The sequence below is a fragment of the Cervus elaphus genome, chromosome 9 (genome assembly GCF_910594005.1).
Source record: "Cervus elaphus chromosome 9, mCerEla1.1, whole genome shotgun sequence".
In the NCBI taxonomy this organism is placed as follows: domain Eukaryota; kingdom Metazoa; phylum Chordata; class Mammalia; order Artiodactyla; family Cervidae; genus Cervus; species Cervus elaphus.
The window spans coordinates 54,235,717-54,263,322 of record NC_057823.1 but is presented as its reverse complement, the minus strand read 5'-3'; the positions used below and the strand labels follow the sequence as shown (position 1 = coordinate 54,263,322).

Genomic DNA, 27,606 nt, shown 5'->3' with positions numbered 1-27,606 from the left:
CCGTGTGACTCAGTGTGAATATGTTTGTCACCGGTAAACGTGTTGGGGCCACAGCTCCACGACGCCCAGAGGACAGGTGATTGGGGGACCCTCTAACAGCCCGAGCTTAGGCGCGTCACCTCATCCTCACACTTGTATATTTCCCCAGTCCTCATTCTAGCGGAGCCTCCGGGTCCCATTACCCTCCCCCTTCCACGGTCCCCTCCGTAGCCCCACCCCCAAGACTTGCTGCGGCCACCGACGCTGACCGCTCTGCGGCTTCGGCCAGAGGGGGAGGGGTGGACTTCCCCAGAGCGCAGTGGGAAGGGAGGGCCACTCGGGGTGCTCTGGGGGTCTGGGCAGGAAGAAGGTGGATCTGGAGGAGCAGATGCCCAGAGAAGGCATCGGGAGACATTTCCCGTGCCTCGACTTCCCAGGGGGGCAGAGTAAAGGACAGGTGTTTGAATGAGGTTGGGAAAGGAATTCGGGAGGGGTTCCAGATGGGGGCACGGGTGGAATAAGTGTAAACTGAAGAGCCTGGGGGGGGGGCACAATCTGCGTATAAGGGCCTCGGGGAGCGAGGGGATAGCAAAAGGGGTCCCGGCTTTGCGGAGCGGTGCTGGGGTCCCCTCCCAGCAGAACCAGAGCGGTCCCGAGCTCCACCTCCCGGCCACGGAGCGGGGGGAGGGGGACAGGGAGGCGGGCGGGAGGCGGGCAGGCGGGCCAGGAGGGAGGGGGAGGGAGGGGGCGGGCCCGGCTGTGCGCTCCGCTCGCTGCTGGCTCCGCCGCCGCCGCCGCCGCCGCCGCCGCCGCCTCACACACTCCGGGAGCGGGAGCGCGGCGCGGACGCGAAGCCGCCGGGGCTGCTGCGCGCAAAGCCAGCCGGAGCCGAGCCTGAACCGCAGCGCCAGCCCGAGCCGTGCCGAGTCGCAGCCCGGGCCGGGGCCGGTGGCGGCTCATGGACTGTAGGGCCCGCGGCCGGCGCTGCCCAGAGTCGGGTAAGGATCGGTGGCGGTGGAGGCGGCGGTGGCTCCCGCCCGTGAGCGGCCATGGCCGGCGGGAGCCGAGGGAGGGGCGCTCGGCCGAGCGAGGCCACGGGGGCCCAGTCGGTGCTCCGCGTGCCGGGGTTGAAGTGGGGGCGTTTGGGAGCTCGTAGTGGGGGTTGCGGCCGGGGCACCCTGGCCTCTAAGGTCCGCCGCAAGAAGCCGAGCGAGGAGAGGGAGTGCTGGACTGGACCCCAGCCTAGGCGCCCTGCACCCCGGTGCGCTTGGAGCTGCGGGGATAAGGGGGCTCCGGGAGCGCGAGAGATGGAGATGGTTTGGGGCAAGTGCGCAGCCCCCAGTTGCGGGGGGCACTCCCCGAGGATGTAGCAAGCAAGGACCCTCATCCACAAGCACACACACACTTGTTGGGCAACCAGCTCGGATCACTTAGGCGCGTCCAGCTCCCCGCGGGCACCCGGAGGGCCAAACCACGGACATATGTACACACATACATACATATGTGCACACAGGCATATCTCCCGCACACCAGCGCCCGCTGGGGCACCGTCACTAGCTGAGAATCCGCTTCAGCGCCTGCACGCTCAGCAGTACGGACACACAACCCGTGGTCCTACAAAGCAACAGAACATAGCCGGGTGTGACATTCGGCGACTTGGACACACAAACGCAATCTCGTGCCCTAAAACAGGAGTGTCACGGCCACAGTTCGCCAGATGAACACTCAAAATCCAGCCTCACACACATATTTCTTTAAGGAACACACCCTAACATAAATTATGTTACACTCCTTGGCCAGAACATAGGTACACAACACGTCTTGCTTGCACCCCTCGATTGCACCCATAAACGCAGAACCTAGTGTTTCCGCACACGCCTTGAAGGCACACACCCTAACACAGCAAGTGGCACCCACAACAGCGCTTCACAGTCACAAACACAGAGTCTATTGCTTCCCGCATCTTAATACTGGATTTCACACACACCTTCCACCAACAATATCACATTACACCTTGCGGGGTATATACACAAACACACGCGCTCTGTCCCTCTCCCTCAGAGGCCAGATACGTCCTGGGAAGCCGCCGTGCCGCCGGGAGGGCCCCTAGCGCCCCTTCCCCTTATCACGATACAGGCAGTGTAAATATCGGCCCGGCGGGAACCCTAGGGGCGGGCTGGCCGGACCTGCTTCCCCGCCGGCGCCTCCCCCACCCCCACTCCCCGGCCGACCGGCCGGGTATTCCCGGAACAAGCTGGACCTGGCAGGCCGCGCCACCCCGCCTCCCCGAAGCTCCGGGGCACTAGGCCCTTTCACAAAGGGTGCCAACCTTGGGCAGTGTTTGCCACCCTCTTCGGACCATTCAGTTGCGTTCTCCGAACCACCTGGATCCCCAGCACACCTGGGTCCCACACACCTGTGTCCCTCACACCTGGGCGTCCCCTCCGCCAGGTCCCGGCTGCAGGCCAGAGTCGGGTGCGCGGGCGAGGCCCTGGGACCAGGAGGGCACGCGCGGCACGCGCAGGAGCAGAATTGGCAGGCGACAAGGACTCGCACTCCTCCCCCCCCACCTACCCTCGGGAGCCCAGACTTCTGGCCTCTGTTTCTCAGCAGTGGCCGGCGACCATTCCTTCTAGCAGGAAATATTCGGGGCGGCTCTGAGGTCTTTCATGATTCACAGTAGGGTAGAGCCCCCTTTTCTGCCGTCCGCGAGAGGCTCGGTTTTACGAGAATTTCTCCTCCGGGCCGGGCTCGCCGCTTTGTGATTCCGGCGCCGGCTCCCTCCCTGCCCCCTCCCGGCGCCCGCGGCACGGCTCTCGGCGACGCCGGCTTGTAGGGGTCCCTAGGCTGAGACCGGGAGTGCAGAGGAGGAGGGATTCCCCGCGGCGGCCCCTGGGGCAGGGGGCGCCGGGGGCCCGCTGGTGAGGCGCATTCTCCCGGCGCCGCACTCGCGCCTCGCCTCGAGCTCGGGGAGGCCCGGCGCCGCGGGGGTGAGGGTGGGGGTGGGGTGGGGCTGGGCGAGCCGGAGGATGCTGGAGGAACTGCCGCCGTCCCACCCCCGACACTCTCTCCAGTGTCCTCTGGGAGAAGATGCCCCGAGCGCAGGGTGTGTGCCGCGAGCGCCCGCGGACCGCTGCGGTGTAGGTTGGGGTCTGCCCGTCCCGGCCTGTCCGGCTGAGTCCTGGACGTCGTGCCGGAAGATGCCGAGGGCCTTCTATTACCTGCTTTGAGCCAACCCTTGGTAGCTGCCTGGAAAGAGGGCGCCCAGAAGGTGTTTGTGACTGTCAGAGGTCTAGGTGTGTGGGGGCTAGGGGTGGGGCAAGTGTTACTTTCTTGACGTGGGGGTCTCGGAGGATTGAGATCTGTAATTATAACTAGACCCATGGAGTGGATCGAGGAGAGAGGGATGAGAAGGGCCTCCAGAGACTGCCGGGGCAGGGTGGCAGGGGAGCAGGTCTGGTTTCAGTTGTGGCTGCATTTAGTTTCTCCCCTTCCCTCCCACCCAATCCCCACCCCCAAAAGGGATTTCAGCTGGAAAGGGGCGTCTTGCTGGCAGAGGGTCTGCTGCTGTGGCTACTTGGTCAGGGGACCTGGGCTAGGTAGAGATGGTGAGCTAACTGCTGCAGAGTGTGGGTGGAAGGGTCAGGAGAGGGTCTGGGAGGATGGAGGGAGGAGCTGAGCAGGAGTCAGGGCTGGGGAGAGGAGATGGGGAAGGAGGAGATCCTCATATGGGGTGAGGGCTGCCCCTACCATGAGAGAGGATAGTTGGTGCTGCAGAGATTCTTTCAACCATGTATTGAGCTCCTACTGTCTGCCAAGGCCCATGGTGGGTGATGAGGATGCAATACGGTAGTAAGATACACAACTATCCTTGCCTTCATAGGTCTTCCCAGCTGGCAAGGGATTTGTTCACTGATTTATGAAACCAGTGAGCACCGACTGTGTGCCTGATGCTGGACATGAAATGCTCCATTTAGAGAGAAAGATATCTCTCCTTTACAATAGACCTTAATGTATCAGCTCCCATTTAATCCTCCCAAATAATTTCAAGAGGCAGGATTATTTCCATTCCACAATATAGAAATATCTTCAGAGAGGTAAAGTCACTTGGCCAAGGTCACACAGCTAGCAAGTGGCGGAACAAGGGCTTGAACTCGGACAATCTGACTCAAGAATGCAGGTGCCTGGAATCCCCACAGAGGCTAATAGAAGGTTGTGAAAGAGAAGGGAGAGGAGCCGAGGGCTGCGCACTTATTCACTGTGGGAAGCCTCTGAACAGCTCCACCCCACACAGCCCAGCTTGCTTACCCCCCTCTCCCAGATGTTTGCTGTGTCCCTCGGTGATTTGTGCCCTCCGTGGTGGTGGCTGTTTGATACAGTGCAGGGGTGGGGGTCACAGCTGATCTGGCCTCTGGGGCTGTGACATCTGCCCCTGTGTGTTTCCTCTCTGGCCACAGCATTCAGGAGGAAATGGCCCCTGGTCCCCGGGGTGGGCTGGCAGTGAAGGTTCCAGGTGACCCTCACAGCCGTCCTCTTCCAGCCCAGATGTTGACACAGATGGCATTTTCCTTGGCCTTCCTGGGACTCTGTGCGCTCCCACCTCACTGCTCGTGGAGCCTGAGAAGAATGAGTCACTGACCCTCCTGAGGCTCTGACTGCTCAGGGTCCTGGGTGCCCAGTGTCGCTAGGTGGAGGTGGGACACCCCTGCTGGGAAGGCAGCCAGTGCCTGGGCAAGGGCAGATAAGGCACTAATGGCTTCAGAGGCTGCCGTCTGGGACTAATGACTCCCTGTAACCAACCACCAGGACAAAGTTCAGGGATGGGGGGAGCAGGAGTAGGAGGGGCTGCCTCACTGCCACTCCTGGCTGTTCTGTTCTCTCTCCCTGCATCCAGGGAGGCCTGGCTCCTTCCATCCTTGAACCCTAGACCCTCTCTTTCTCTTTCACTCCTTGCCCTGCAGGTTTGGCAGCCCAAGGATTGTGTGTGTGTGTGTGTGTGTGTACATAGCAACCAGTGATTTCTGTTGATTTCTCTTCCCCCATCCAGCCTTTTCTCAACTCATGTGGGAAAGCATTCTTATTTCTCAAATCCCAACTCTTCAGCTTACTAGAGGCTCCCCTGGTGGCTCAGTTGGTAAAGAGTCTGCCTGCAATGCTGATGACCCAGGTTCAATCCCTGGGTTGGGAAGATCCCCTGGAGGAGGAAAGGGCAACCCACTCTAGTACTCTTGGCTGGAAAATTCCATAGATGGAGGCTACAGTCCATGGGGTCGCAAAGAGTCAGACATGACTGAGTGACTTCACCTTAACTTTTCAGCTTACTATTTCTATGACCTAAGGCAGTTATTCTTTCTGAGCCTTAGTTTTATCATCTGTACTATGGGAAGCCATGTAATAATAAACAGGACCCATTTCAGAGTGTTGGGAGGATTAAATGGGAAATGGATGTAAATGTAGTAGAATCTCTGGGAGTGTTAGAGATAATGGTGGTAAAGGTGATGATGACGGAAATTATACTTCATTCTTAATTCCAAAGACCTAGAGTACCTCAAGGTTGTTCCCACAAGGTTCCAGACCCTTGCTGCCTCCACCTTGCTGCCTGGGGTGTTTCTCCCTCTTCCGGAATCAGAATTCCTAAGGGTGGGGCCAGATAGTACTCATTTTAAAGGGACTCTTCAGGTACTTAAAGAGCCTAACCTTCAGCTCTTGATCCTACTCTGGGCAACCCTCTCCCAACCCCTGGAAACTCCCCCTGCCCCCAACCGTCCTTGCCTTGGATATTCCTTTTTAGTGTTCCTCCCAATCAGAAGTTAGATGCCACAATCCTTCCCTGACTCCTAAGGACTACAGGGGGGCTTCCCTGGTGGCTCACTGGTACAGAATCTGCCTGCCAATGCAGGAGATGAAAGAGACTTGGGTTTGATCCCTGGGTGGGGAAGATTCCCCGGAGAAGGAAATAGCAACTGGCTGCAGTATTCTTGCTTGAAAAATTCCATGGACAGAGGAGCCTGGTGGGCTATAGTCCATGGGGTCACAAAGAGTCGGACACAACTGAGCGACTGAGTAAGGGTGACAGCGTGAGTGAGAGAATGTGTATGAGTATTAGGAGGCAGGCGGGAGGTGGGGAGAATGTGTCACAGACTTGCTATGTTTGTGCTGCCTGGGAGGCCTGAGGGGTCAGAGCCCCTGGTTGTGACCTGAGATGGGGAAGGAAGCCCCCGAGATTGGTGCTTAATCTGTAACTCTTAAGAGCAGCTACAAATCAAAGTCACCCTGATGCTGCCAGACCATGGACCTCTGAAGTTGTAGCCAAAATTTGTGAACATTTGTTTTTCTTGGAAAAATCTGCCATGTAGTTTCATAAAATTCACTAAGGGGGATGTGACCCCAAAAGGTTACAAATTGTTGATCTGGAGAGAGTGAGTGGAGGCAGGCGGTCACTGCTTTATTTCTCCTCTTTGTCAGGTTTAAGCCCCGCCCAGCCAAGACTTATGCAGGGAGTTGGTGCTCACAGTGATCCCATATTGTGTGTGTGCTGTGCAAGGGAGGGCAGAATAAGGTGCCCAGAAGGGAGTGAGGTTCTTTGGAGATAGGCGGATTTGGGTTGGGGCTTGATGGTAAGATGAGCCCAGTGCCAGGTCCATGCGGAGAGGGGAAATGGCTGAAGGATGGATCCAAATAGAGCATCAGACAAATTCCTCTCTCCTTTAAAGAGATTAAGATTGCAGCTGGGAACAAACACACACTACCCATCTGATAACAGCCTCACATGTGTTGAGCCTATTAGTGGGAGAAATGACCAGGGAGGGGCTGTGCTTGTGTAAGGAGTCTGCATTCAATGACCATTTGCTGAGATCTAACCTACACAAGAAGGGTTAGATCAGAGCCCAGGGAGTTCTCAGTGAAGTAGAGAAACTGGGTGAGGACAAGCAGTGAACACACACAAAATTCCAGGATAGGTTAGCTAAAATAATCACAGTCATTCATGAGCTGTACTGAGTCCCTACTATACTGTGCAGGGGCTTCCCTGGTGGCTCAGTGGTAAAGAGTCCACCTGCCAACGCAGGAGACCCAGGCTTAATCCCTGGGTCGGGAAGATCCCCTGAAGAAGGAAATGGCAACCCACTCCGATATTCTTGCTTGGGAAATGCCAAGGACAGGGGAGCCCCGAGGGCTACAGTCCATGGGGATGCAAAAGAGTTGGACTAAACAACAGCAGCAGCAACTGTGTGCAGGGTCCAGGGCGAGGCCCTCAGGATGGATATACGAGTGAACAAAGCAGCAGCTCTCTTAGTTTCTGCTCACAGAAAGACAAACAATTCACAAGTTATTCCCCAAACGGCTACCTAACTACAACTGTAAGTGCTTTGAGGGAGCATTTGTTGAGTGCCCATGTACTAGGCATTCAGCCCACATGATCACAAACTCCCTAGGAAAGAGGTAGTGTTATTCCCATTTTACTGACAAGGAAACTGAGTCTCTAAATCAACTGCTCCAGCTCACAGGGTCAGGAAGTGGGCAGCTGGGGTTTGCCTCAGACTGCCTGATGTCACAGTCCCTGCTCTTCTCCATCCTACTGCCCTACACCTGTCAAATGGGTACAACCCAACAAAAGTGACAAAGAGTCATGAGTTAGAACTGTCAGCTCCACAACGACAGATTGCATCTGTCTTATTCACTGCTGTGTTCCACTGCCCAGGATAAAGCCTGGAACATTTTAAGTACCCAATAAATGTTCCCTGAAAGCATGAATGAGCACTGTAGTGAGCCCAGCTCTGGGAAGGGGCGCAGGTGGGGGCTGGGGGATGAGTGCAGGGAGCCCTGTCCCTTCCTCAGGATGCTTGGGGAGGTGGAGAACACAGGACTAGGTGCACAATATGGGGACTGAATAACACGGGCGGGCGGTGTCCCCTGCTGCACGGTGATTCATTGCCGAGGGATTGGTACGCACAATAAGTGGCTGTGAGTTGGAGGAAGGAGAGGTCACTGTGGGCTGAAGAGGCCTGGGAAGGCTTCCTGGGCGACCAGCTGCCTTCAGTGGGGTGGGTGTGGCCTGTGACAGGGCCTGGGTAGGATTTCCAGGTTCAGGGCACCTATTTCCAGGGCAGTCAAGGACCTGGGGACAGGAGATCCAGCCTGAGCCTCTGTTGAAGATGCCGGGCCAAAGACTTTGGATTTGCATAGTGGGGCTGGTTGTGGTGTGGTGGTGCTGCAGAAGAGGAGGTAGTCAAGACTGGTACTGAGCTGGAGTCTGCTGACACACAGCTCAAAGCTGAGGAGACCAGCAGAAGAAGCAAGCTGCTGTCGTGACTGCGGTGCAGCTTGTGGTTGGCTGGGGCATACGGGCCTCTCACGGGAAGGATTTGGGGGTGGGCAGGGAGAGGCAGGTGTGAGATGGGGCTGGACCGGTTAAGGCCGGGACGGCCAGGTATGAGGTAGGGGCCAGATGCACACTAGGAGACTGAACAGACATGTGGGAAGTGGTCTGGGCAAGGCTGCTCGTGTCATCAGCAGCCCTATCCCAGTTAGACCTGCTGGACTCCTAGTTTCTAAGGACAGGCCGGGGCAGCTCCCAATGCCAGTTCCAGGGCTAGTCAGCTCTGACCACTGCCCTGACCCCAGTATTGACGTCTGCTATCTTCCACGTACCTGCCCATGTTTCTCCTCCCCAACCCTCTGTGGAGAGCGAGGGTGGAGGAACTGTGTGTGTACACACAGGTGTCCATGCTCAGGGGCATGTGTGTTTGCAAGGAGGTCAGGGAGGGAGAACTCCTATTCCTCAACCTTGTTTTCAAGCCTTGGTTGGTGCCCTATTCAAGCTGGCCCTTTGTAGGGGTGGGCACCCTGGTTAGCAGGGTGATTAGTGTCAGAAGAAGGGGGTTTGAGATGTCCTACCTCACATGCGCACACCGACTTGGCATCTCAGAAGGGATAGGAACGTGACGTCATCCCTTCTGCCTGCAGCCAACTTGAGCGGCCCTCAGCGTGGGCGGTGCTGATGATCAGGGTCTGGGGAATGTGAGGGTTCCTGTGTCTCTCTCCTACTGTGTTCATGGCAGGGGGTGGGGGGCTCCAGGTCTCGCCCTTGCACTTGCTGTCTCTCCCTATCTCAGTATCAGGGTAATTAGCATGGGTGACTAAGGCAGGATGCTGGTGAGAAGGAGGTGTTGGGCAGAGCAGAGAGCAGGGAGGGAGGGAGTGTCAGGTGGGTCCGGGCGTTCCAGGGGCGGGAACTGCTCTAGACCTGTTCCGGCGCCTACCGGCTCCTCCAGCTGGAGCAGACACTGCTGCTACACTGGGCTGTGGGTGAGACTCCGGGTTCTGGGTCCTGGAATCGGTACTGTGTACCGGGGCAGAGCTCTCTCCTGGAGATCAGTGTGTAGGTGGGAGAGAGGGGGAGTTGGGGGCAGCTCTGGGCAGCCCTCAGGGCCTGGGCTCTCCTCCCAGCTGACCACTTTGTTCTGTCTCTCCCCTTTACAGCTCTTCTGATTCTGGAGCCTGCCCCAATGGGGCCCCTGAGGCACAGCCCAGGCCCCGGGGAGCGACGTCTGCTGCTGCCCACCCTGCTGCTAGCACTGCTGCTGCTGCTGGCTCCGTCCCCAGGCCATGCCACTCGGGTGGTGTACAAGGTGGCTGAGGAACAGCCGCCCAATACCCTCATCGGGAGCCTCGCTGCCGACTACGGTTTTCCCGACGTGGGCCACCTGTACAAACTAGAGGTAGGCGCCCCGTACTTGCGGGTGGATGGCAAGACGGGTGACATCTTTACCACCGAGACCTCTATCGACCGTGAGGGGCTCCGTGAATGCCAGAACCAGCTCCCTGGTGAGCCCTGCATCCTGGAGTTTGAGGTGTCTATCACGGACCTTGTGCAGAATGGCAGCCCTCGGCTGCTGGAGGGCCAGATAGAGGTTCAGGACATCAATGACAACACGCCCAACTTCGCCTCGCCAGTCATCACACTGCCCATCCCCGAGAACACCAACATTGGCTCACTCTTCTCCATCCCGGTGGCTTCGGACCGAGATGCTGGCCCCAACGGCGTGGCGTCATATGAGCTGCAGGTGGGGCCCGAGGCCCAGGAGCTATTTGGGCTGCAGGTGGCAGAGGACCAGGAGGGGAAGCAGCCGCAGCTCATCGTGATGGGCAACCTGGATCGGGAACGCCTGGACTCTTACGACCTCACCATCAAGGTGCAGGATGGTGGCAACCCCCCACGCGCCAGCAGCGCCCTGCTTCGGGTCACTGTGCTCGACACCAATGACAACGCTCCCAAGTTCGAGCGGCCATCCTACGAGGCTGAGCTGTCTGAGAACAGCCCCATAGGCCACTCAGTCATCCAGGTGAGAGGCCCCTCCATCTTAACTGTCAGGGTGACCCACTCTACCCTGGGTCTTCTCTACCCTACGTCTTCCCTGCTTTACCCCGTGGGTGACTTCCATATAGAAACGGAAGCCCACCCCAACCTCTTGAGAATTCCCTTCACTTAAGGGCAAAACAGTCAAAATACTGCAGTGAGATCTCTTTTCCCAGCCCCTGCTTGGTGAGACTTTCCTACCACACCCCAGCAGGGGAGTGACTTTCCTCTGTCAAGCTATTTACGTGACAGTGACACAGCATAAGAACAGTGATCCCCCATCCCTGAGGCAGAGTCAAGCTGGAGAAACCTCCGCAAAGTGAAACCCCCATCCAAGTCAAATGACATTCTCCTCCCCAGCAAAGCGAGCTGAACACATGAATCGCCTTTTGTCCAAGTAGATTCTCTCCAGAGATGAGCATATCTTCCCAACCAGGGGCCCGTTAGCCAGATGAGAGTTTCCCGACTTTGCCCATCCCTGACAGTCAAATGAAATCATTTTAGCCAGGTGAGTCCTCAGAATTCTAGAAAACTAAAAAAAAAAAAAAATTCTAGAAAACTGTGCTCAGATGTCTATACATCCGTCTCCTCCCCTAAGCACCGGGCACCCGTGGGTATGGGGTGCTGGGCACAGTGGGGGGGTTGGTGGCCTCTGTTGCAGTTCTCAGCACCCCTTTCTGTGGGAACTGCCCCAGGGGCTGGCCAGCTTGGTGGGGCCAGGGCCCGGGAGGGAGCCGAGAAAGCGTCCCTGCAGACAGGTGGGTGTATCTCGTGCTGTCATCTCAGCCCTGGCCTCCTGCCAGCCCCAGAGCCTTTCTCCTTCCCCATGGGCTGAAGTTGTCTGTCTTTGATGTGAGGGAGCTGAGGAGGGCTCAGACTGCCCTGCACACCGTTAACTGTCCTGGGAAACCATTCCTTCTACATCCCCAAACTGAAGCAGGACACAGGGGGAGTTTGGACCTTTATTTAGTGGCTGGTGGACTGGAACCTGTAGAAGACAGACTGAGAGAGAGAAGGGAGACAAACAGCCGGGGATGGTGACTAATAATAGCCTAAGTGCTGGGCACTGTTCTGAATGCATTCTGTGTATTATATAATTTAATCCCCACAGTACAAAGTAAGCATTATCCCATTTTACAGATGGGAAACTGAGCCCACAGAGATTAGGACATTTTCCTCATATCACCCATCTGATGTGTTCAGATCCCACCTCGGCCACATCCAATAGTTTGACTTCAGAGCCCATGGGTTTAAGAGTCGAGAAGTGGGATGAAGCAGGAGAATGGGGCAGAGACGAGGCTACAGGTAGATAGAGCAGAAAAGAGAGGATAGGAGAGAACCAGCAGTGGGAAAGAGGCAGAAGAACTGAGAAAGATGGGAGGGAGAGACAGAAGTCGAGTCAGAGAGAGAGGTAAGCTGGCAAGGAAAGCGGATAAGGAGGTGGGTGACCAAGCTAGAGACAGGGAGACAGACAGTGGGAATCATAATGAAAAGTCAGTGACAGACTAAGGGGATGGAGGGGCGAAGAGAAACTGTTAAGAGGAGTGAGCAGAGATCAAGTAGCTGGGAATCCTGACCCGCATGTCTTTACTGTCAGAAAAAATTCCTGATGGGAAGGAAAGACACTAGCAGTGGCCCATAGAGTGTCAGCACTGAGTTTCAGAGGTGAATGGATGGATGGCTGAATGGATGAACAAAAAGAGAGATGCATGGTATTTAGGGAGCACTTGGCACATGCCAGGCAGTGTTAGACATTTTTACAGATACCATCCCATTTAATCCTCATCACAACCTTGTGAAATAGGTTCTATTATTATCCTCATTTTATACTTTTGTAAACTGAGCCTTGAGGATGTTAAATCATTGACCCAAGGTCACATTATTGGGAAGTAGTGGAGCTGGGATTTGAACATAAGACTCTGTTGCTCTGTTCCCCAGACACTCTGCCTAGTTGCACCTATCTGGTCTCCCTGCTCATCTCCCTACACATACTGCCATCACATTCGGTTGGGCTGTGACCTAACTCCAGATCGCATGTTTCTACCTGACCAGTGCTCCCTCATGGCCATTCCCACCTGGCTCCTGTTGCCCCGTCACCACCCGTGTTTGTGTAGACTTGGGCCGAGTGTGCCTCTGCGTGGGAGGGCGTGCCCACTGCAGAGGGACAGACAGTTCATTGTCTGATGCTCGGAGCCCAGCCTGCTGCCAGCAGGCTCTGTGGCCTGCACCAGTCCCTCCTTCTTGGCTGCAGGCTCGGCCGGATTCCTCAAGTTGGTGCCTAGCCAGCACCAGACCTGGGAGGGGAAGAGACTTGAAACAGGTTTCCCCGGTTTGACAAGAGTAGTGGCCTGGTTTGGCGGGCTCCCTCTGACCCACATCCCTATCTGGCTGTTTTCAAAAAAAGCAGTCCCCTCACCTGTGGCCTCCAGGTGGGCATGTGGGTCTCCATTCATGTACAAACACACACGTACACAAACACACATACCTTCTCACATAGTCACAACACGTGTATGTTCATGCATGCCTATTATACACATATGCCATACATGCACACCATCTCTACTAATCACACATTCCCAGCTCTTCAGAAGGGTTGCAGGCCAGTTAAATTGGGTGGAAGGGCTACCCTGGTTGCTAGTTGGATCCTCATCCCCATGTTTGGGTGGACTAGTATAGAAATGATAAGTAGAGTTCAGTTCTGCCCTGTCTCATCTCTAGTAGTAAGCCTGCAGCACCATCGAGGATTTGTGGGCTGTTATCTGTGCTCTTCAGTAATATCAGCTACAGTGTCAGGAACTGGGAAAGGGCAGGGCTCACACGTGCTGCTTTTGGAAAGGCTGCCTTATTAGATTAGTCACGTCTGCTGTGCTCCCTGGAAAGGCAGCCCTGGTGTCCCTTAATTTGTTATCCCCAAGCTAACCCAGCCCTGTTTCCCTCGTTTGTCACCCCTGCCCTGTAGGTGAAGGCCAACGACTCAGACCAAGGTGCCAACGCAGAGATCGACTACACTTTCCACCAGGCGCCTGAAGTCGTGAGACGTCTTCTGCGACTGGACAGGAACACCGGACTTATCACTGTGCAGGGCCCCGTGGACCGTGAGGACCTGAGCACTCTCCGTTTCTCGGTGCTTGCCAAGGACCGTGGCACCAACCCCAAGAGTGCCCGGGCCCAGGTGGTGGTGACTGTGAAGGACATGAACGACAATGCGCCCACCATCGAGATCCGTGGCATAGGGCTGGTGACACACCAGGACGGGATGGCTAACATCTCGGAGGATGTGGCGGAAGAGACAGCTGTGGCCCTGGTGCAGGTATCTGACAGAGACGAGGGAGAGAATGCGGCTGTCACCTGCGTGGTAGCAGGCGATGTGCCCTTCCAACTCCGCCAGGCCAGTGAGACGGGAAGCGACAGCAAGAAGAAGTACTTCCTGCAAACTACCACCCCACTCGACTACGAGAAGGTCAAAGACTACACCATCGAGATTGTGGCCGTGGACTCTGGCAACCCGCCACTCTCCAGCACCAATTCCCTCAAGGTGCAGGTGGTGGATGTCAATGACAATGCGCCTGTCTTCACCCAGAGTGTCACCGAGGTCGCTTTCCCAGAAAACAACAAGCCGGGTGAAGTGGTCGCTGAGGTCACTGCCAGTGACGCCGACTCGGGCTCCAATGCTGAGCTGGTTTACTCTCTGGAGCCTGAGCCAGCTGCCAAGGGCCTCTTCACCATCTCACCTGAAACTGGAGAGATCCGGGTGAAGACATCCCTCGATAGGGAACAGAGGGAAAGCTATGAGTTAAAGGTGGTAGCAGCCGACCGGGGCAGCCCTAGCCTCCAGGGCACAGCCACTGTCCTCGTCAACGTGCTGGACTGCAATGACAATGACCCCAAGTTTATGCTCAGTGGCTACAACTTCTCGGTGATGGAGAACATGCCGGCACTGAGTCCGGTGGGCATGGTGACTGTCATTGATGGGGACAAGGGGGAGAACGCACGGGTACAGCTCACAGTGGAGCAGGACAATGGTGACTTTGTTATCCAGAATGGCACGGGCACCATACTCTCCAGCCTGAGCTTCGATCGGGAGCAGCAAAGCACCTATACCTTCCAACTGAAAGCTGTGGACGGTGGTGTCCCACCTCGCTCGGCTTACGTTGGTGTCACCATCAACGTGCTGGATGAGAATGACAACGCACCTTTTATCACTGCCCCTTCCAACACCTCCCACCGGCTGCTGACCCCCCAGACCCGTCTGGGTGAGACAGTCAGCCAGGTGACAGCTGAGGACATTGACTCTGGTGTCAATGCTGAGCTGACCTACAGCATCGCTGGTGGCAACCCTTATGGACTTTTCCAGATTGGGTCACATTCTGGTGCCATCACCCTGGAGAAGGAGATTGAGCGCCGCCACCATGGGCTGCACCGCTTAGTCGTGAAGGTCAGTGACCGAGGCAAGCCCCCACGCTACGGCACAGCCCTGGTCCACCTGTATGTCAACGAGACCCTGGCCAACCGCACGCTGCTGGAGACCCTACTGGGTCACAGCCTGGACACACCGCTGGACATCGACATCGCCGGGGACCCAGAATACGAGCGCTCCAAGCAGCGCGGCAACATCCTCTTTGGTGTGGTGGCTGGTGTCGTGGCCGTGGCCTTGCTCATTGCCTTGGCTGTGCTAGTGCGCTACTGCCGGCAACGGGAGGCCAAGAGTGGCTACCAGGCCGGCAAGAAGGAGACCAAGGACCTGTACGCCCCCAAGCCCAGCAGCAAAGTTTCCAAGGGCAACAAAAGCAAGGGCAAGAAGAGCAAGTCTCCCAAGCCTGTGAAACCGGTGGAGGATGAGGATGAGACCGGCCTGCAGAAGTCTCTCAAGTTCAACCTGATGAGTGACGCCCCCGGGGACAGTCCGCGCATCCACCTGCCCCTCAACTACCCACCAGGCAGCCCTGACCTGGGTCGCCACTATCGCTCTAATTCCCCACTGCCTTCCATCCAGTTGCAGCCCCAGTCGCCCTCCGCCTCCAAGAAGCACCAGGTGGTGCAGGAACTGCCGCCTGCAAACACATTCGTGGGCACCGGGGACACGACGTCCACGGGCTCTGAGCAGTACTCCGACTACAGCTACCGCACCAACCCCCCCAAATACCCCAGCAAGCAGGTAGGCCAGCCCTTGAGGCTCAGCACGCCCCAGCCCCCACCCCACCCCTACCACGGGGCCATCTGGACCGAGGTGTGGGAGTGACGGAGCTGGTGTCTCGGACCTGCTCTGCTCACCAGCCCTAGGCAGTGGTGGGAGGTGGAACCAAAGGTCAGGGAATACTGGGACCAGCAATGACCCTGCTGCCTCACCCAGGCTTGGAGGGCTGGGCCCAGTGAAAACAGAGGGTTCGCTCTGTGTTCCCCCACCCACTGCCCCTCCCCACTGGGAGAGGCCTGTGATTTGTTACATCCTGGGACAGGACCAGATGCTGGGTCCTGCAGGTGGGGGCTGATGGGCAGGGGAGCAGAAGGGTTTGGAGGCAGACACGCAGAGGCAAATGGAGAATAAGTCTCCTTCAAACCTGGGTCTCTGTCTGAGACCAGCCATGGGTGCTTCTCTAAAGGGGAAACAGGGAGACCTGGGGTCCTGGTGGGTAACCAGGTGGGGATTCTGTCAGGGAGGGGGGCCTCCCCTTTTGTGCCTTCTCTGTGTACTGTGTGTCACCCTCTTCCCCACCCCAGACTCCTGGGCTGGGCCCCCCATTCCTCTTCCCCAGTCCCAAACACTTCCCCCTCCTGATAATAAAGTTCTCTATTTTTGGAGTTTTGGTTTCTTATTTTCCTGGAAGTGAGAGAAGAAGTGAGAGAGACTGGAAACAATCCTTTGTCTGGAGGTCCTGCCTCAATGTCCCCATCCCTGCTCTTTGTCCCTCCCCATGTCCCAGACCTGTACCTCTCTGCCAACCCTATCTTAATTGATCACCTTCCCCCCCACCCATGACAATGACCGAGTCCATGTCTGAGTGAAGCACCCTTCAAATGGAGCTGTCCAGCAGTGTATCCCTCTCCTCATGGTTGTTTTTTTTTTAAAAAAACAATATTTATTTGTTTAGGCTGGGCCAGGTCTTAGTTGTAGCATGTGGGATCTAGTTCCCTGACCAGGAGTCGAATCCGGGGCCCCTTGCATTGAGAGCACAGAGTCTTGCCCACTGTACTACTAGGGAAGTCCCCCTCCCCTCAGGTTTGTGAGGCCTCCTTGGGAATGATGCCCTTCATTAAGAAAGCGGGTGGAGAGGCACCCAAGTCCTGACCTTTCTCCACTGGCTAAGACTTGACCTTTCCCCTCTGTGCACAGAGGGGAGTTGAGCAGTTCCCAATAGAGCTCAGACCAGAGCAGCTGGTAGGGGTGGGTGGAGTGCAGTCTGGCTGCCTCAGGTGAAGGCATAGAACCTCTTAATTATACTAGGCACCTTCCCTAGAGGCAAGATCTTCCCAAGTCCCTTTCCCAGCCTCTTCATCCCAAAACCGCTCAACACCCAGCAATTAGCCTGCTTTGCCCTGTCTTCCCACCAGGGTCACCAGCCCGGGCTGCCGGGAGGGAGGGCCCAGGGAGAGGGGAGGGAATCCTCCAGTTCAGCGGACCAACCTGCTCTACGCCCCCACTGCTGACCCAGGCTGAGGCACCCGATATGGCCCTCTCCCTTCCCTTCCTTCAGCTCCTTGCTCTGGCCACCCTTAGCTGCTAGCTCTCATTCACTCTCTCTCTCTCCGTCTCTCACTTCTTGCTCTCCTGGGTCTGCCCTGTCGCTGGCTGTGCCCAAAGAGGAGGCTAAAGTCAGAGTGAGGGGACTCAGGTCCTGGGGGAGTCTCTGAGGCCAGAGGCAACCTGTGTCCATGGTGACTGAAGAGGCTTGAGACACTCCCAGGAGGTCCAAGGCGCCAGCTCTCTATTCTGACTCTGTCCTCAAACTCCCCAACGCCCTGGGGCACCCCCAAAGTAAAAATCCTGGGGGTTTTGGAGGAGTGGGGCATGGGGAAGTGAAATCTGGTTTCATCTCATTTCTCCTGGACAAATAAGCATCTCTAGGGTGACCTCCAGCAGCTCCTGACTAATCGTCCTTTCTCTTGTCCCTCTCCTTGCTGCCACTGCCTCTCCCTCTTTCTTCTGTTCCTTTAGCTCCTTCATCTCTTTTTCTTTCCCGAAGTCTGAGGGATTATCCTTTACTCGGCTCCAGACCAACCCGGGGATGGAGCCACACCTCACATTCGAACATAACCAAGTCAGGACACCGCTGTTATCATCAAAACACATAGGCTGAATCCCTACTGTGCTCAGCACTGTGCTAGACCCTGAGGAAAAAATGGTCATATTTCTACAAGACATACAAGTGACAAGATGAGGCAGTTGAGAATCTTGGTGTTGATTCTCACCAGTGAGAATGCCACGTAGAAAAGCTTTTCCCAACTTGTTCTGCCACTACTCGCTTTCGTTTTTTTTTTTTTTTTTTAGTCCTTACCAGGTGCAACGTACCATGCTAAGGATTTTATGTGAATTAGCTCATTCAACGCTCATAACTCTTTGTGAGTAGGTCATTTTACAGAAATGAAAACTAAGTAGCGATGGAGTCAAATTCAAATCATCAGGAGATCTGGTTGCCAGAGTCTGCTATTTTCCATTATGCACTTTTTGACTAAGTTCAGATTAACCTAATAAAGGCTCTGCAAAGTTCTGCAAGAAGGGAGAAACTGTTAAGCTTTGTATGACTCTGGGTTTTCCAAATTTATTTGACCATGGTGTCCCCTCCCTTTCTTTGAGGCATGTAGTATGAGAAGACATGGGAGTGGGCTCCTGAGAGGGGAATGTGCACCTTGAACCAGCTCTTCCTGAAGTGAGGAGCAGGAGATGGACGGGAGGCTGAGCCGGTCCCTGGGGCAGGCGTGAGTGTCACCGCTGGAGGCAGGGAGAGGGCAGAAAGGGGATTCTGAACGGAATGGAGGATGGAATGGGGAGCTAAGACAGGAGATTGGAGGACTGCAGGCTATATAGGACATAGATGCCTTGTCAGAAGTTCCTTAAGAGGAAATGGGAACCCCCGGAAGCTCTTGAATTTTGGATGAACTGAGTTTTAGAAAGTTCACTGGAGTGTATGGTGGATTTAAGTTGGTGGAGGTGAAGGTACAGGACGGAACTCCTAAGGTCTAGGCAAGGATGATGGCGAAGGGAATGATGGATGGATGGATCAGGCTGACATTCTGGAGAAAAGACCCATAGAACTCAAGGAATAATTGGATATGGGGTAGGGGTGGGGAGTGAAGGGAGAGCTACCAAGACTTCCAGATAGATACCATCCTTCTGAGTCTGGATAAGGGGGATAATGGTAAGATCATTGCCCATGCAGAAGCTGACGGAAGAAAAAGAATTTGGTTTCAGGCATGTTGAATCTGAAGGGTCCATGGGGACACCAACTAGAAATATATAGCAAGTGTCTAGAACTTCTGGACTAGGGTGTTTGAGACAGATTTTGGACATAGGCTTTTAAGACTTACTTATTTATTGGCCAAACTGCACAGCATGTGGGATCTTAGTTCCTCAACCAGGGACTGAACCCTACTGCCTCCTGAAGTAGAAGTGTGGAATCTTAACCAATGGACTGCTGGGAAGTCCCTAGACTTTTTAAGATTTGATGATAGTCATAGAACTATAGAGAATATTTAGTATTGAGTGTGACCCAATCCTCCATTTTAAAGAAAAGCATCATAGAAAAAGACCAAGTAATGTGTGTCCCAGGAAGCAGGATCGCAGCCTTGGATTACCAGGCACAGGTTCTGCAGGGAGGGAGGGCTGCTGGCTAATGTCTAAAAAGAAAACTGTGAAGAAAAAAACACTTGATAGCCAGGCTACTCTGTGCCTCCCAGAGCTCATAGAACCTATCATCAGGTCAGTTTGGGAGATCTTGTCTGTTACCACCCAGACCTTTCAGTGTTTTGGATCCCAACATGGATCTCGAGAAGGGTTGTCTGTGCCTGAAGATGGAGTGGGAGGCAAGGTAGGAAGGCAGCTCCCCGTGCTGACACCCTCCCCCACCCCAGCTGCCTTGAATGGGACACAAATTGTGTGGGGTATCAGGAGGGTGGGTCTGCAAACCTGGGCCACCCTCCATCTCGATAACCTCCTATTGAGAGTTTTAAGAACAAAGCAGCACAAAGTCAGAGGATCAGAGGGAACCTGGAGACTCATCAGCAGGGCCCTGGGCATGGGCTGCTCCCACCCCTGGCCTCCAGGGGCCCTTGGTCTTCGCTCTCCACAACTCCTAATTTCTGGTTGGCAGAAGAACCAGTGGCAGTCCCAGGTGGGTGTTTGGGTGATTGGTTGGTTATGCCAAGTGCCAGGCTGAGGTTGCCAGGTTCCTGGGATGATCATTAACCCATGGCAAGCAGACAGAGCTGCTGGCTGGGAGCAGCCTGTCACTGTTGCACTTCCCCGACCCCAGCTTCCAGTCTAAATCCTGACTCCACCAAGCTAGCAGCCCCTCCCAGAAGCTCCTTCCTGTTTCCTAGAAGGAGTCTCCATCTGAAGCCAGCCTTCTGAATCCCTGATGGATGCCGGCCCCTCCCCTATGCCCGGGTCTCCTCCTGGGCCCTGCCCTCTCCAGTTAATCCTGTTTCCTGATGTGGAGGGCTGGGGAGTTTCCATTGTTCTGCCACCCCACCCCCAAGGTGCCCTGGTTTGTTATCAGGCTCCTTTTCCTTCTTCCTTCCCACCTTTTTCCACTCCCAGGCCTCTCAAGGGGAACAAGTGGGGACAGGGGCTGAGGGGGAGAGGACTCAGCAGGGAGTCCTGCCTATGGCACTACAGACGAGGGGGCATTGCAGACCAGGGGTGAGGAACAGAAGCTCAGAAAGCGATTAGCAACCCCACTGGATGGAGGCAGTAGGAAGTTACGGAACAATGAGACAGGTGAGGAGCTGGAGTCTGGAGGCTGCTATTTGGAAGTTTAGGGAACTGTTCCGGTATTGGTGAGCTGTTTTGGAATGAGGAGTGTGTCCTGCTTTCAGGGAACTGTTCTAGAAACTGGAGGCTTGCTGGTGTTCAGAGGCTATGCTGGAATTAGGGGAGTTGGCTGGTATTGTGCTATTTTGGTGTTGGCTGTCTGGAATGAAAGTGAGGCTGTGCCAATACTGGGAAGCTGTGCTCTAACAAGTGGTTTTACTGGATTAGGCTTATCGTTGCTGGCCTGGGGGCTATCATAACACTGGGGCCTGTGCTGTGTTGGGACTTCCCGTGTGTGGTCCTGGCTGTCCTGGGAGCTGTCTTAGAATGAAGGGCAGCCCTCTATGAAGGTGTCTGCTTTCTGGGGGGCTGTGCTGTGCTGGGGGTCTGGGCCTCTTCTTGGTTGCTGCTGAGGCCTAAAGTACTAGAAGCTCTGGGGGTAGGCTTGGCTGGGGCTGCAGCCTGGTGTGGTGGTGGGCCCGTGGGGCAGGCTGGCCAGCCAGCAGTGACGTTTCCTCTCCCCGCAGTTACCTCACCGCCGCGTCACCTTCTCTGCCACCAGCCAGGCCCAGGAGTTGCAGGACCCATCCCAGCATAGTTACTACGATAGTGGCCTGGAGGAGTCCGAGACGCCATCCAGCAAGTCATCGTCAGGGCCCCGACTGGGTCCCCTGGCTCTGCCTGAGGATCACTATGAGCGCACCACCCCTGATGGCAGCATAGGCGAGATGGAGCACCCCGAGAACGGTGAGGGGCATTGGCATGGTCGGGCACCCCAGGAATCAGTAGAAGCCTGAAAACAGTGACAAGACCTTACGAAACAGCCTCCATCTCTTGAGCTCTTCTGTGGTCAGCAGTAATCACTGGGCAGAGTGCTTTCTTGCATATATTCATTGAATCTGCATAACCACTCTGATCTGAGAACTTTATTGTGCCCACTTTACAGTGGAGAAAACTGAGGCTCAGAGAGGTTGAGTCACTTACCCAAAGTCATATATAGGAAGTGACAAAGCTGGGAAGGATTCAAACCTAAGCTTCTCTCATTCCAAAGACTTTGCATTTAGCACTACTCTATATTGCTTCCTGGGAACAGGGACCCCAAGAATGGGGGCTAGAGGGCTCAGGTAGTGGTGAGGGAACCTTGAGGCAATCTTTTGACGTAATGAGGGTCAGAGGGCCTTGAGGAAAGGTAAGGGACCCTGGATGCTCTAAGGAGCCCAGAGAAGGGTGTGATGGTCCCCTGGGGGAGCAGGAGATGGTTTGGCGGATGAGAGGGGTGGTGGGGTTGGGGAGGGGAAAGTCTTGTCTGGGAGAGGCTTGGAGGGTGATGACGGAAGTGAGGTCTGGGCGGGAGCAGCGTGGGGACAGATGGGGGATGTGTTGTCAGAATGTATGGATGCAGTGCGTGTGTGTGTGAAGGCATCTGTGGTGGCCCGTGGTGGGGAGCCTAAATCAGCTTGCCCTTGGGATAGACAGACTCTCCAGCTTGGAGCTGTCCTCAGGTCTCGCCCCCTCCCTCAGGCCGAAGTCCCGAAGCCCCCCAAAAGATGAAAGGTTCCACACCTCACCCCGCGGGCACAAGGTTCTTGTCTGACTCCCAGGCCCCAGGTCTCAGAGTGTCCTCTCTCCCCACCCTGCCCGTCCATGCGCGATCTCACGCCCGTCTCGTCCTTTTTGTGCCCGCGCAGAGCCAGCTGGCAGGAGCAGGCCCTGAGGCGGACTGCCAGGTATGTGGGAGCTGCTCTGGGGTCTGGGGTCTGTGGGACTCAGCCCAGCACCCAGCCCCGCCCACCCAGTGCCCGTGCTCTGCTCCGTGCCATGCTGGGTCCCCCACTCTGCCCTGAGCTGAAGAGCCTGGGTGCTCTGAGGGTTAATGACGGAGCTGTCCCCTTCTCACCTGACACTGGCAGGAGGCCAAGCCAGGGTGGGTGGTGCCAGGGGAGCCCCCACCCCAGGTGGTGCTGCTCAGTCACGTCCCTGGCGGGGGGTGGGGGGGCGGTCACCGCCTGGTGCTGTCCCCAAGAGAGGGCGGGACGGGGGCAACTGTGACAGGAAGTGCTCCAGGCCCAGCCGTTCCCATAGAGACCCTGGGTGCCCAGCAACCACACTGGCTACTGCTGATGTCAGGCGGCCAACTCCTGTTCCCGTGGGTATTCTGGGCAGGGAGCCGGGACAAGGCCAGGGGTGGTGGTTGCTGTAGGGGCCAGAGTGAGGTGGGGTGGGGCTGCATGAGCGTGCTTGTGGCTATGTGAGTGTGTGCTTCTATGGGAACACCTGGCTTTGTAGTGGGGCCTTGCTGTGCTGGGGTGGGGTTCCAGGACAGCTGGGGGCATGATGAGGCTTGAGGGGGCTCAGAAGGAAGATATGTGCCCACCTCTGTCTGAGGATAGAGATGCCTGGTGTAGATTTGTGCATCCATGCCTACCTGGGGGGAAGGCTATGGGTGTGTGTGGGGAAGGGGGGGACAAGGGAGAAAGAGATTGTGTTTGTAATGAGGATGGGGGTTTCCTCATCCCTATCTGAGGGTAGATGTGCATGTGTCAGCCTGCCTGGAGGTAGATGACAGAGTGCATAGATGGGTTGTGTGTTTGTGCACCTGTCTGAGGGCAGATACAGTGGGTGTGTGAGAAGAGCTGGAGGATGGAAGAAGGAATGTGTCTATTTAAGGATAGCCTGTGTGTGTGAGAGTGCACGTGCCGTGGATGGTGGGAGGGTGTGTGTGCCTGTGAGCTTGGTGGGCAGGAAGGGGTGTGCACTCTTGTTCCAAGGCAGAGTGGAGGTGCTGTTGGGAGGCCATGGAGAGAGCCCTGGGAGGCTGCCCAACCTGAGGACCCTCCCCTTTCTTCCCTGCAGACCTGCGCCCTCTGCCTGACGTCGCCATGACGGGCACCTGTACCCGCGAGTGCAGCGAGTTTGGCCACTCCGACACGTGCTGGATGCCAGGCCAGTCATCTCCCAGCCGCCGGACCAAGAGCAGCGCCCTCAAACTCTCCACCTTCGTGCCTTACCAGGACCGAGGAGGGCAGGAGCCTGCGGGCGCCGGCAGCCCCAGCCCCCCGGAAGACCGGAACACCAAAACGGCCCCCGTGCGCCTCCTGCCCCCCTACAGTGCCTTCTCCCACAGTAGCCATGATTCCTGCAAGGACTCGGCCACCTTGGAGGAAATCCCCCTGACCCAGACCTCGGACTTCCCACCCGCGGCCACACCGGCATCTGCCCAGACGGCCAAGCGTGAGATCTACCTGTGAGCCCCCTTCTGGCCGGCCGGCCACCCCTTCCCCAGTCGCCGGCCAGCTCCCAGGTGGGCCCATTCCAGGGTCCCCGCTCCTGACTCCTCCAGCGTGGACTTCCTGGCCAGGGCCCTGAGTCGGGGGTGGGGTACTGGCCTCATGACCACGCTGGCCCTTCCCCCATGCAGGGTCCAGGTCCTCTCCCCTCACTTCATCCCTCAGACCCTAGGGAGCCCCCTCTTCCTCTTTATGGGGCTCCTCCCAGCTGATGCCCAAGAGGGCTCCTCTCTGATGACTAGGCTTCCTTCCCTCGACTTCCAGGGAGCACCCCCTTACTTTGGGCAGATGGTAGAGTCAAGGGCGCGGGTAGCACACTTTTAATTCATTGTTTCCCGGATGGCCGACCAGGGCGGGGATAGGATGCCCCCATTCCAGCCCTGCAGCAGGGCTGAACTGGGGAGCCCCCCTCCCTGGGAACTCCCAGAGGAAATTCAACCGCCAGGGGCTCCCCGAAGGGCTGTTGTTACCAAAGGTGGGGTGGGGATGGGGGTGAGAGTGGGGCGGAGGCCTTGTCTTCCTGTACTGCTCCTGGGCCGGCCACCTGCCTGCCACATGCCCATGCCTGGTCCCATCTGGGGGCCCCCCCTTCCCCACTGGTCATGCAGTGTCTGTATATAAGGACCTTGGAATGATGTCCCCATTTCTGCCTGATTTGCAACTTTTCTTGTTGATGTTGTGTTGTCTTGGGGGACCCTTCTGGGGGGGACCTGCCCTACGCCCCCTCCTCCCTGCCGCAGTGCCCCCCACCCCAGGCCTCTATTGTTCCATGTTGTAAATACCCCTGGGGCCATGGTGGGATGGGGGTGCAGGCCAGGGAAACAAAGGGTGGGTGGGGGTAAGGGTAACATTCGCCTATCAGCAGAGCTGGGCTTTTATTTAATTTTTTTTAAGAATACAAATCTCTATTTTTTTGGAACTGTTACGCTGTGCCCTGGTGGGGGGAATCCCCGCTCAGGCTGGCCCCCACATCCAGATGAGCATCACAGAGGGGCCCTGAGGCTGTGGGGGGCAGCTGGACAGGGGTGGGATGACTGTGCCTCTGGCCTGGTTGGGTGAGTTGGGAGCAGGAAGGTTTGCTCAGGGGGTGGCTGGTTGCTGCCCCCAATAGGGGGTACCTGCACCCTGCCCCCTCTCTGCCCCCCACCCCCAGCCCCTGCCATGACTGACCCGTCAGCCTGTAAAACCACCATTGCCTTGATCTCAGGGGGTGGGAAGGGCGCCTCAGGGCACCCTGGGCTCCAGGCCCCCTTCTTCCATTTGGGCTTCCCTTTGCCAGGGTCAGGGGTCCCATGGGGGTGGGGAGATTGGGGGGCAGAGAAGCCCAGTCAGCCATGATGAGGTGGGATTCTTTTCTTCACCTCAGGGGGCCAGGGTGTGAGGGGCATCCTGCAGAGCCTCCGTCTCCCACTGTGGCCATCTCAAAGCCTCAGTCCCCCTTCCCTCCAGAAACCCCCACTGCCTTGGCCCATACCTCTCCAGCTCCCCAGGGGCCCAGGCTGGGAGGCTGGAGACTCAGGGTATGGCCCTTGCTTGACTTCGTCTAAGCTTGGGGGGGTCGGCCCAAGGGTGGGAGGGGTGGGTAGAGGCTGCTGGGTTGTCTGGTGCCTTTGGGAGCTGTGTTGCTGGGGTCTTGACTCCTGTATCCCCAGAGACCCCACCTCCACCCCTGAAAGCCAAGGGGCTGAAGAATCACCTAATTCTCTGCTCCTTGCCCCTAACTTGGCTTGGGGTAACAGTGCTGGGAAGGAGAACATTGTTAGGCTGGTGGCCCCAGCATCCACAGCCCTTCTATCGAGGGCAGGGGGTAGAGTGGGCTGGGATGGCAGCAACCAGGTCCAGGGATTGGCCAAAGGCTCCTTTCCCTCGGAGAGGCCCAGGAGGTGGGCTGGGGCTGGTTAAAGAGACAGCCCCTTCCCCCTGCACAAACGGGGCAGGTGCAATAGTGGTGGAGTTGGTAACATGAGTTGCCCAGCTGGTGGGTCAGTGGCTTTGAGGGCTGTCCTGGGTCCTGGAGTTCAAGATTCTGGCAAGATTGTATGCGGCCCATTTGCTTGGTGGAGAGGGTGGTCCAGACAGGAGGCATTCCTGGGGTCAGCAGACTCGCCTTGGAAGCCCCTGGTGGCCTGGGCACCCTGCCCTGGTCTTGGAGGCCCCTGAGCACTAAGTGGAAGGGCAGAGGAGCACTTTGCACAATGGAGAAGCCAGAAGGAAGAAAGTGGCCCAGGTGGCCAGGAGGGCTGAGAAGCACAGAGGAGCCCTTCCCACAGGCGAAGGCAGAGCCTCTAGCCCCCTGGCTGGGGTCGGGGCTCTGAGTCTGTCACCACCTGGGCACTGGAGAGGTGAAACCAAAGGTGGGCAGGGGGTGGGTGACAGCACCGGGGACCACTCCCATTGGTCCTAGGTCTGTGAAGCCCCTCCCCAATGCCTTGTGTCGCGTACAGTTTTATGTACAAATAGGCGACATTTGGCCAGAGGAGACCCCGCTCAAACCCAGCCTGACCCAGTCAGTGTCTTCCTAGAGGGGACCTAGTCCGTCCTCACCCCCTACTTCAGAGCATGTCTCTTGGTAGGGGGAGGGTATATGGGGACATACTTCTCTCCTAGGGTCCCTGAAGCATGTCTCACATCCCCAGGGGAGAGTCTCTGGGGCATCCCTCACCTCTGGGGGCTCCCTAGGCCCTATCTCTCCCCTTAGGAGTCTCTGGGGGGATATGTATTCCCTCTGGGGACCATGGGAGCATGTCTCCCCCCTACCCAGGCTCTCTGGGGAGCCTGTTTTCCTCCCAGGGTTCCTGGGAGTACTTAAGGCATGTCAGTCTTGGGCCATCTCTCTTCCCAGGGAAGGGGGCTATCTCTGAAGCATGTCTGGGAAGAGATGTTTCTGGCCCTCCCGCACCTCTCCTCCGGGGGTGTCTCTGACCTGCAGCACTCGGGATGAGACTGGGCAGCTCTAAGTTGTCTTTTCTCCTAGGGGCGCTGGGATACCTCTCTCTCCTGAGGGCCCAGGCTCTGGAGCCATCTCTTCCCTGGACGGGGGCTGTCTCCTGGTGTTGGGTTGGCTTGTGTTAGCCAAGAGAAAGCCTCTTAGGGGGCGTCTCCACGTGGGACTTCTCTGGGAGGGGGGACTGTGTCTCGCCCATGGGGTTTCCGGGCGGTGTGTCTGCCCGTGGGGAGGGGGAGACTGTGTCTCCTCGGGTATCTGAGTGGGGAGGGGGGCCGTGTCTCTCTCGTGTGTTGGGGGGGTGGGGATCAGGGAGGGGGGTTTTGGGCGCGTCGGGTGCCCACACTGGGGTCGTGTTTCTCTTGGTTCGTGCCACTTCCCACCGCCTCGCTCCTCCCGGGAAGGGCCCCCGCTCCGCCCCCACTCCACCCCTGTCCCTGGCGCTGCGAGCACAATCCCGTTGATTTGTAATGATTTCTGTCTCTCTGTCTTTCTCTTTCTCTGACCGCCCCCCGCCCCCCGCCGCGAGCATGCGCAGGCACCGCCCCTACCCCTCCGGTTCGGTTCGTTTCCGGTTTGTTTGCTGAGCTGTCAATGAAAGACCCGTGTAATTATTCCCGAGCTTTACAATAAAAGTGTGAAAACCGGACCCCACTTGGCTTCTTCCAGCCCCTTGGGTCGGCGTCCCGGGGAAAGTGGAGGCTAAATCTGGGGTAGCGACCTTGGAGGGGGTCGGGGGACGTGAATGGGAGAAGAGGGAGCGAGATCCATAATGGCATTAATCGGCGGCACGCAGGAATGGGGACAAGAGGACGGAAACTGAGGGCAGATCTACTTCGTACTCCAAAGCCATCCACTGGGCTCGATCCGCTTCCGGCAACCCATTCCCACCGGAGTTAAGGTGTAGGCTAGGCATTAGGCTGGAGGGCGCACCGCGCTGCGGAGGGTTACGCTATGCTGCCGTCTTCCGTAGGGCACGTATGCATTCCCGCTACCCCTTATTTAGCAGAGTTTGAATCACAGAACTGGATGGGAGAAGGGGCTGGGGACACCTGTCTGTCGCTCCGTCGCA

At 56.9% G+C, this 27,606-nt stretch overlaps 1 protein-coding gene across 4 annotated transcripts; it reads left to right on the top strand.

Annotated features, from left to right (window-relative positions):
* The first annotated feature begins 766 nt into the window (after positions 1–766).
* On the top strand, positions 767–27,183 carry PCDH1 (protocadherin 1). 4 transcript variants are annotated; one of them, XM_043913070.1, is made up of 6 exons: positions 9,274–9,358; positions 9,460–10,322; positions 13,296–15,491; positions 20,831–21,050; positions 21,992–22,030; positions 23,157–23,288. In XM_043913070.1, the coding sequence occupies exons 2-5, from the start codon at positions 9,486–9,488 to the stop codon at positions 22,015–22,017; spliced, it is 3,279 nt and encodes a 1,092-aa protein (XP_043769005.1). In that variant the 5' UTR covers positions 9,274–9,358; positions 9,460–9,485; the 3' UTR covers positions 22,018–22,030; positions 23,157–23,288. The 4 variants fall into 4 exon arrangements, with proteins under 4 accessions (XP_043769004.1, XP_043769003.1, XP_043769006.1 ...); XM_043913069.1 differs by lacking the exons at positions 9,274–9,358; positions 21,992–22,030 and adding an exon at positions 767–977 and having other exon boundaries at positions 23,157–27,183; XM_043913068.1 differs by lacking the exon at positions 21,992–22,030 and having other exon boundaries at positions 9,270–9,358; positions 23,157–27,183.
* Positions 27,184–27,606: the final 423 nt, after the last annotated feature.

Bases quoted from the DNA above. Each gene is read 5' to 3' on its own strand.
- PCDH1 (XM_043913069.1), top strand. From the start codon at position 938: ATGGACTGTAGGGCCCGCGGCCGGCGCTGCCCAGAGTCGG. The intron at 978-9,459 runs GTAAGGATCGGT...TCCCCTTTACAG, and splicing joins CCGGCGCTGCCCAGAGTCGG to CTCTTCTGATTCTGGAGCCT. The intron at 15,492-20,830 runs GTAGGCCAGCCC...CTCTCCCCGCAG, and splicing joins CCAAATACCCCAGCAAGCAG to TTACCTCACCGCCGCGTCAC.